The sequence below is a fragment of the Nelusetta ayraudi genome, unplaced genomic scaffold, assembly GCF_046127955.1.
Source record: "Nelusetta ayraudi isolate G7.1 ecotype Tasmania unplaced genomic scaffold, CSIRO-AGI_Nayr_v1 ptg000191l, whole genome shotgun sequence".
NCBI lineage: Eukaryota > Metazoa > Chordata > Actinopteri > Tetraodontiformes > Monacanthidae > Nelusetta > Nelusetta ayraudi.
Genome location: NW_027466240.1, coordinates 40,706 through 50,000, shown reverse-complemented (window position 1 = coordinate 50,000; position 9,295 = coordinate 40,706). Strand labels below are relative to the sequence as shown.

The 9,295-nt window shown below is 45.5% G+C and overlaps 1 protein-coding gene across 1 annotated transcript in view; it reads right to left on the bottom strand.

The window, feature by feature from the left end:
* Positions 1-2,022, bottom strand: part of six7 (SIX homeobox 7) — a 2,792-nt gene extending 770 nt beyond the window's left edge. The window contains exons 1-2 of the mRNA XM_076015610.1: positions 1,532-2,022; positions 199-362 (exon numbers count right to left, since the gene is read on the bottom strand). Coding sequence (XP_075871725.1) covers positions 199-362; positions 1,532-1,939 — 572 coding nt within the window. The 5' untranslated portion in view covers positions 1,940-2,022. The remainder of the gene's footprint in view (positions 1-198; positions 363-1,531) is intronic.
* Positions 2,023-9,295: the final 7,273 nt, after the last annotated feature.

The window sequence follows — 9,295 nt, the reverse complement described above, 5'->3', positions numbered from 1 at the left end:
GCAGCTGTTTGATGACTGACTGACTGTTAATATCATTTCTTCAAGTTTGGTGGGCCAGATTTAAAAGCTATAACGGGCCAATATGGCCCCCGGGCCGTAGTTTGCCCACACCTGGTCTGGAGAACCTCTCCTTATAAATGTGAGGCCTTCAGGCGCCTGCTTTTCAGCAGCCTCAACACAGTGAAACGATCTCGCTACCTGTTTTTGGCCGACGCAGCGCGATCCCTCTGCCGGCGGTTCTTGAACCAGTTGCCAACCTGCGTGGGTGTGAGTCCAGTTGCCTGGGCGAGGTGGCGCTTTCTGGACGGGTTGGGGTACGGGTCCTGCAAGTACCACTCCCTCAACAAACTGCGAGTTCTCTCCTGCGGGACGGAGGCAAAGGCACAAGAAGACAATTAGACCCCAAACCAACGTGCAAAAATGGCATTTCATTCGTTTCTATTGTTTGTTTTTTTTCTTTTATTTACTGTTCTTTTAAAAATATATATATAATTTTTTTGTCCTAACCTACCCAAAATTAAAAAAAAATGCTAAACAAACACAGCCACACATTACACTGGAAACAGTTTGTGCTATTTTTGTATATAATTTATCAAACCTCAAATACTTTCACAACTATTGGGATTGGATTGGATCGGATTAACTCCATTTCTGCACAATCCCTCGTCCTGCCACACGGGGGCGGTCAAACACCCATCGTGCCCGTGCACGACACAACAGTTAAGCTTTCAACCCTGAACTTCTAACTGTCGGGGATGTGGACAATGCGCTCGAGGCCAAGTTGTACATGTTATATACCCGTTGCTTGACAGTGACACCGAACTTCATCTTCAAAAGACGTCCCACCAAATCAAACGGTCACGTGTCAAACTACATCGTTTTCAGACAAACGCACGCGTTGGTTTCATCAACCGCAGACTGCTTTGCTGTAGTTATCATCAACTCCTGCGAGTGGAGTAGTACTGTAGTAGTACTGTCGTAGTACTGCTGTCCTCAGGTTACAAACAGTGCGTGAAATACCTGTCATTATTCGGGTATTGATAATGAAATATATATATAAAAATACATGTGAGCAATATTTTTTTTTTTAATTGAATATAAGACAAGACGACGTTAAAGACATTTTAGTGACCATTAGTGACAATAATATACTTTTTTTTTTTAAGGTTTTTGAAACAATATGAGACCCCCTTAAATTTTGCTTTGAGGCTTTCAGGGGTCTCATGAGTTAATTGGGGGGGGGGGGGGCGGGGTCGGACCCCACTGGACCCCCTTGAATTTCACACAGTATGAAAATATAAGTAGTGGCATTGGTAAGACCGTCTGTTGAGACAGTGTGTGTGTGTGTGTGTGTCAGTAACTGGAGGCTCTGAAGCTGATGATGGGACTCAAGAGTGAATCATTAAAAAAAAAAAAAACCAAGGGAATAAAAAGCCTTGGTGGGAGGCGGCCTCGAGGTGCACATGTGACCTTTGACCCCTGTTCTTTTTTTCTTTCTGTGCGCTGCTTTGTTTTCGCTGCGTGTTCTTACCTTGAAGCAGTGCGTCTTCTGCTCGCCGTCCCAGATGGTGCGCGGCAGCGGGAACTTCTTGCGGATGCGGTACTTCTCCACGGGCCCCAGGGGTCGCCCGCGCAGCCGCTCCGCCTCGCGGTAGTGCGCGTCCAGCCACAGGTCCTGCAGCTTGGCGTGCGACTCGCGCGTGAACCGGTGGCTCTGCAGGATCTGGTAGAGCGCGTCGAAGTTGCCGCCGTGGAAGGCCACCAGGGCGCGGGCGCGCATCACCGACTCGTGGCGGCCGAGCGCCTCCCCGGCGGAGCCCGGCACGGCGGCCGGCAGCGACCACAGGAAGCGGCCGAGGCGCTCCATGTCGCCGGTCTCCTCCAGGTTCTCGCACACCCGGGCCACCTGGTCGGGCGTGAACATCGGCAGCGGAAACATCGCGGTGCTTCTCCGACGCTGCCAAGTCAAGTCGCGTTCCTCTCCTCCTCTTCTCCTCCTCCTCTTCTTCTGCTACTTCTCCTTCTCCTTCTCCTTCTCCTTCTCCTTCTCCTTCTCCTTCTCCTTCTTCTCCTTCTTCTTCTTCTTCTTCTCCTTCAGTCGTTCAGAAACCACGACGAGAAGCGCAGCGCGTCCAACCGCTGCGCAAAGCTCCGTGCGCTTCTTGTCCTCCCTCCTCGTGTGCGCCGAGGTGCGCTGCCTTCTGACTGTTGACGCCACTGACTGCTGGCGCGAGCGGGACGGGTTTTTCCTGGTAGTTGTGCGGATTGCTCTACTGAGAAACTGAGCCTGAGCCTCGGGAGGGAGGGAGGGAGGGAGGGATGGAAGGATGGATGGATGGAAGGATGGAGGGATGCCCCGGGATAAAGAAAGGGGACAAGGAGTCACACAGTATTTATAGCGCGATGCAATTAGCATCTCGATCTGCAGTTGTTTTGAGAAGGATTATACCCCCCCCCCCTCCCCCCCCCGGTCATTAGCCTCTTAGCGGGGGGGGGGGGGGGGGTGTAGTATGTATAGAGGTGACAGCCTGATCAGCTTGTTTGGCTTAACGCGCAAAGATGCAGCGCAAGAGAGCAAACCACGACCTGTTGGTTCCTTCTGATGATGATGATGATGATGATGATGATGATGATGATGATGGTGAGAAGAAAGAGCGAGGATATTGAGCCAGGGAAGATGGGGAGAGGCGAGAAAGACAGGAAGGAAGAAGGAAGAAAGAAAGATCAACAGAAAGAAATGAAAGAAAGACAGGGACAGGAAGTCAAGAAAGAAAAAACAGAAAGAGAGACAGACAGATAGAAAGTAGGGAAAGACAGGCAGAAAGAATGAAAGACGAAGAAAGAAAGTCGGTGAGAAAAAAGAAAGACAGACAGAACGAAAGCAATGATAATATAAATAACATCTAACACGGTGATTGTTTTCTTTATATGAACCTGACATGAAGTCTCGCGGCTCCTTCTCAGCACACTGGCCACGCCGCAGAGCCGCAGAGTCAGCAGCAGCTTAATAGCTGTGTAATTACAACAGGCGACAGTCACACCTGTGGGTGAGCTGCTGCATGAGGCGTCACCCCCCCCCCCCACCCCCCCTCACCCCCTGATCCTACAAATCCCAGCATGCTCGGCTCAATCAGGACAGGACGTTGATCGGAGGATGTTTCCATTGCGACTTCATCGGTCTATTGTTGTTTACATCAGTTACATTTATTTCGATAATTTCTTTTAATTTGACTTTGCACGTGTGCAATATGAAGTTATTTATTGTATAGCATTAAGCTTTGTGCCATATTCAGTGTTGAAGGAAAACTTGTTGGGGTTCACTGTTCAATCTGGAGGAAGATTTATTCAATAAATATCAATGTTGCACGGAGACTCTGTCCGAGTTTCAAATGTTGAGTTTGATTCGACTCTGGTGCGAAACACTTCACACTCACACACACACACACACACACAACAGTGTCTCTGCAACTATGTGACAGTGAAGGAGTGGGACGTAAATGTTATATTTTTACCTCAGGGCCCCGCAGACGGTGGATGCTTTTTAAAAAGAGAGAAAGATTTTTATCTGATTGTATTTGTTGACTGTTTTTATTGGGGGGTTTTTTTATTGGTTATGTTTGGTTTATTGTTTGTTTTAGTCTTCCTTGCTCTTATTGTCACTGTGCACTTTGAGATTTGACCACAAATGTAAAGTGCGTTACAAATCAAATCTACTATTATTATTATTATTATTATTATTATTGTTATTATTATATTTTATACATTTTTCTTTTCTTTCAATTTACATTCACATTTTGTTTTTTTAACCTCAAGAGCTTTATAGTAAACAACCTGCATGGCAGACAATAGATTAGAGCCCAGATCAATATGTGGCTTTGCATAAAGGTTGCAGTCAGGTGAAGGATCATCTGCTTTAAAATGAGGTGAATGGCTTCAAATCTGTCTACCAATCTGTCTGGGGGGGGGGGGGCAAATATGCCCTCGCCAGGGAGCAAAGCACTGAGGAAACACACAAAACACAACATTTTGCAAAATATACATGTGTGTGTGTATTGATTATGTTTTCCGTTCTAAAAAAATAATAAATGAAGGAAATCTGTACCAAAGTTGAAAAAGTGTAAAAGCACTTTGAAATTCTAGAAAAATGGCTTTTATTTTGTGGAAAAACTGCATGGAAACAAAGGCCAGTGAACTTCTATCATTGGTTAGCTTCAAACAAATGTACACAAACACTATTTTGGATGGATAGAAGATGGACAATAGCTGCGTTTCCATGACAGTTTTTCGCAAAAAAAAACATATTTCTAAAATTTCGACAAAGTACAAATTGCGATTTGCTGGTGTTTCCGTTGAATGGTGTGAAGCTCATCAGTCGTAATTCTCATCAAATGTCGTCCTGCCAGACTCCACTGTGAGGAGGACGAAGGCCACAAAACATTTGGCCATAAATCTGCATTCCCACCATGTTGTCATGCTGTCAAGAATGCTTGTTATAATTTTCTCTTTGATTACTTTAAAAAAAAAAAAATCCTCCGTCCGTCCAATCATAACGCGCCATTTTCACTGGTCAGTCAACTGGTCACGTGACCCCGTACGTCACGTCTGCTGACGTGTCAATGTGGACAAAGTCTTTCCAGGACACTTTAGTGATGTTCCTCCACATGGATACGTGTGGGAAAAACCACCTGATGAGAGCCTCAAAACCTTTTAGAGATATTTCAGAGTCGATCTGTTACCATCACCAGGGTTTTATTGCCATATTTAGGTTTTGAACAATTCTAGGGCTGATGGAAAGTAAACTAATGAGAGGAATTTGACAAAGATTGTGGCTGTGGTTGTCTTTTCACATTCATTGTTGTTTTTTTTTACATATTTGATTTAATTTAAGGTTTATCTTGAAAGCCCTCTTCCAGTAAATAAGCGAGGATGGAGGTGATGGAGGGATGGAGAGGATGGAGGTGATGGAGGGGTGGAGGGATGGAGGGGATGTAGAGGTTGAAGGGGTGGAGAGGATGGAGGGGTGGAGGGGATGGAGGGATGGAGAGATGGAGGGGATGGAGGGGTGGAGAGATGGAGGGGATGGAGGGGTGGAGGGGATGGAGGGATGGAGGGGTGGAGGGGATGGAGGGATGGAGAGATGGAGGGGATGGAGGGGTGGAGGGGATGGAGGGGTGGAGAGGATGGAGGGGATGGATGGGTGGAGAGGATGGAGGGATGGAGGGGATGGATGGGTGGAGGGGATGGAGGGATGGAAGGATGGAGAGATGGAGGGGTGGAGGGGATGGAGGGATGGAGAGGATGGAGGGATGGAGGGGTGGAGAGGATGGAGGGATGGAGGGGATGGATGGGTGGAGAGGATGGAGGGATGGAGGGGATGGATGGGTGGAGGGGATGGAGGGATGGAAGGATGGAGAGATGGAGGGGTGGAGGGGATGGAGGGATGGAGAGGATGGAGGGGATGGATGGGTGGAGGGGATGGAGGGATGGAGAGATGGAGGGGATGGAGGGATGGAGGGGTGGAGAGGATGGAGGGATGGAGGGGATGGATGGGTGGAGAGGATGGAGGGATGGAGGGGATGGATGGGTGGAGGGGATGGAGGGATGGAGGGGATGGAAGGATGGAGAGATGGAGGGGTGGAGGGGATGGAGGGATGGAGAGGATGGAAGGATGGAGAGATGGAGGGGATGGAGAGGATGGAGAGATGGAGGGGTGGAGGGGATGGAGGGAGGGGTGGGGTGGGGTGGAGGGGATGGAGGGGGGTGGGTGGAGGGGATGGAGGGATGGAGAGGATGGAGGGAGGGGTGGGGTGGGGTGGAGGGGATGGGGGGGGGGGGGTGGAGGGGTGAGTGTGAGTTGTGCGGGCACAGAAGGAGAGAAATGAGCTCAGTGGAGATCATGAGTGCCGCTAATCTGACCCGGCCAAGTTTCAGACACGTTGAGTCACTGAGCGCGAGCAAACAAACACACACACACACACACACACACATAGAGAGACAAACACACGCTCACCTTTAGCATGAGGGACCCCTCGCCCCCGACCCGACCCGACCCAATCTGTTTAACACTTTGAGTGCAGACTGAACCCAAATCTGCTTAAGCACGTCCAAGCCACAGGAGCAGGAGAGAGGATAAGATGGTGCCAGGATGAGCAGGCAGTGACTGTGTGTGTGTGTGTGTGTGTGTGTGTGTGTGTGTGTGTGTGTGTGTGTGTGTGTGTCAGGGTGGTGGGGGACATCATAGTTAAATGCAACACTACTCTGGATACTGCAACACTATTGCAATTTTCAAGATTGCTGCGATCATAAGAAACAAAGTGTGTGTGTGTGTGTGGGGGGGGGGGGGGGGGGGCTCAGATAAAACCAAAAATACATGGCACACACATTCCATCACTATGTCCATTATATGTTCCACAATGCAACAGAATTTTAATAATAGACATGCAGGTGCAAAAGTGCCCATTTCTGCCCCAGATGGTAGGATATGAAAAGGTGTGTGATTGGTTGTGAGGCCAGAACCATCCCAACTGACCTTTAAATGTATATATACACACACACACACACACACACACACACACACACACACACACACACACACACCCCAATAAGCACAAAAAGGCCTTTTTAAAAATGACCTGTTAATTTTATAAACAGGCCAAACGGGGGCGAGGGGATACAAAAGTGTGTGTGTGTGTGTGTGTGTGTGTGTGTGTGTGTGTGTGTGTGTGTAAAGAAGGGGGAATTACCACACTGTATAAATCCACATGGAGCACAATGAACCAGCAACTGGGAGGAGAAGTAATTAGTATTATCTCCTTATCACCATCAACCCCAACACACCAGAATGGCTGAAGGAACACACACACACACACACACACACACACACACACACACACACACACACACACACTGATTCCCCCAGGCAAATGTGTAAGGACTAATTACAAGCTCATTTGCAAGCCAATGGCAGTGTCGTCTCAGACAGGTCTATCCTCCTCCTCCTCCTGGGCTCAGCCCCCCCCCCCTCCCCCACCTACCACTTCACTGCAGCAGACAAACGACAAACAGCGCTCCTCCGTCCGTCTCAGCGGCCTCCTCAGTAGGTGACGAGCCCTGCTGCTGCTGCTCCTCCTCCTCCTTTTTTTCATTTGTGAGACATTTTTCAAATGTCCCTTTAATTCACAATTGATGTCCGTTTAATTGATCAGCTTTTTTGGAAAAAACTCAGCAATTACATGAAAAGATGTTGACTAGTGAGAAAAAGTAATCAAAATTAATAAAAAAAATATATATATATATATATATATATGTATATATATATACATATATATATATATATATATATATGTATATACATATATATATATATATATATATATATATATATACATATACATATATATATATATATATATATATATATATATATACATATATATTTATATGTGTGTGTGTGTGTGTGTGTGTGTGTGTGTGTGTGTGTGACACACACACACACACACACACACATAATTTTAGATTTGGGGATTTTTTTTTTAAAGATTTAACTTTATTGTCATTGCACATGTCACAGAGTCCAGAGCAAGAAAATGCAGTTAGCATCCAAGCAGAAGTGCATAGCAGTGAATTCAATACAAATGTACAGTATACACTCATTATACAACACACACATACACGTATATATAGTGCAGGTATTAAATGTAATATATTGCCATGGGTGTATACAGAATGCGTGTGTGCATATATCTACATATATATGACTAAACATACACGCATGAAATTATTCCTTGATTATATTTACATGAAAAATTTTTTTTAAAAAAATCAACATTTCCTTCCCAAGGATGGCCGCTGGTGGCATCAAATTACGCACTCGTCCTCTGAGTCCCTTCATCATCATATGTAACAGGTGTTACTGGAGTTGTTTAGGAATCCTGTGGGATTTAAGGTGGGGCTTATTCTTACCTAAGACTATAATGCTCATTAATTCCTGCTTTGGTGACTTACGTCCCGCCTGATCCTCTCTGGTCTGCCCGGCCCCTCTGACGCTAGTGGGGCCTCAGCAGAGCTTCGCTGCTCGGCTGTCGGCTGGGGAGGAGAGCCGCTGGACGGCCGGATCACTGGGCTTTTGGAGGGAAACTTCAGGAGATTTCATTTCGTTAGGCCACTGATATATTATTTTTGAGAAAGAAAATAAATAAATAAAAATAAAAAGTAGTGTTGTGACCTGAAAAGCACAGACATCAGCTTTCCAACAGGGACAGATGCCAGTCAAAACTCAAAGCAAAACTGTTTATCTGAACCTTTTACATGCAGAAAAGCCAGTAATAACATGTAGTCCAGCATGGGCAAAATACAGAAGTTGAAAAGGCAAAGGCATTTCAATGTCTTACTTATGCAATACTGAGCTTCAGTTATTGATATTGTAATTCTTGTACAAAATTGTAAGATTAAATAATAAATGGCGGTTCAATTAAAATGATTTTAAATGAAGAACTCCTCAGTCCTCCCTAAATCCCCTAAAATATTTAGGAAGCATCAGATTTTGTTTACCGCAGTTATTCTTATTTCTATTTTTATTTCAAACTGTACTTTTATCTTAATCTATACTCTAGTTTGGAACATTGAAGGCCTTTCATTACACTGGTTCTTAGTTCTCTTGTCAAGTTACTGCAAACAGGAATTCTATCTGGCCTTCCACCAGGTGTAAACCCACTGCTCCCTTTGCCCTTTTGTGAACATTTATTTTTGGGTTGACCCCCTTGATTTGAAATGAGAATTTTACAGAAATCTTACAGAATTTTAAAGAAATAAATTGTTGAAGGGGACAAAAGATTTTTGATACTATCCTGACTTTGGCAGAAGATTTTCTCCTTAATTTGTATTTCATACACTTCAACAGCACTTGAAGGATCAAGACCAGAGAGTGGTGAAAATGTACTCTTTATAAAAGTCCATGGGTTCACATCAGACGTCGAAGCTCGGAAGACGAGCTAAAAAGAAACGGTCACACAAACCCTCAACTGTTGACGTCGCTCCCGAATGTTGAAACTCCCCACGGAGCTGCGGTCCGTTTCTAATTGTTGTTGAATATGATCACGTCATCAACATCCAACACAAGAGCTCACTAAATAAATTCAATGCTTTTTCTGTATTTCAGGAAGCCATATATAACACAATAAATGCTTTTGCGCAGGGCATTGTGTGACAACAATTAAAGTAATTCGATTTTTTTTTTAAACTAAAAAATTAATGAGGTGCGGGGCCGGGGCAACGTCATCAAAACAAAGGAAAGAAA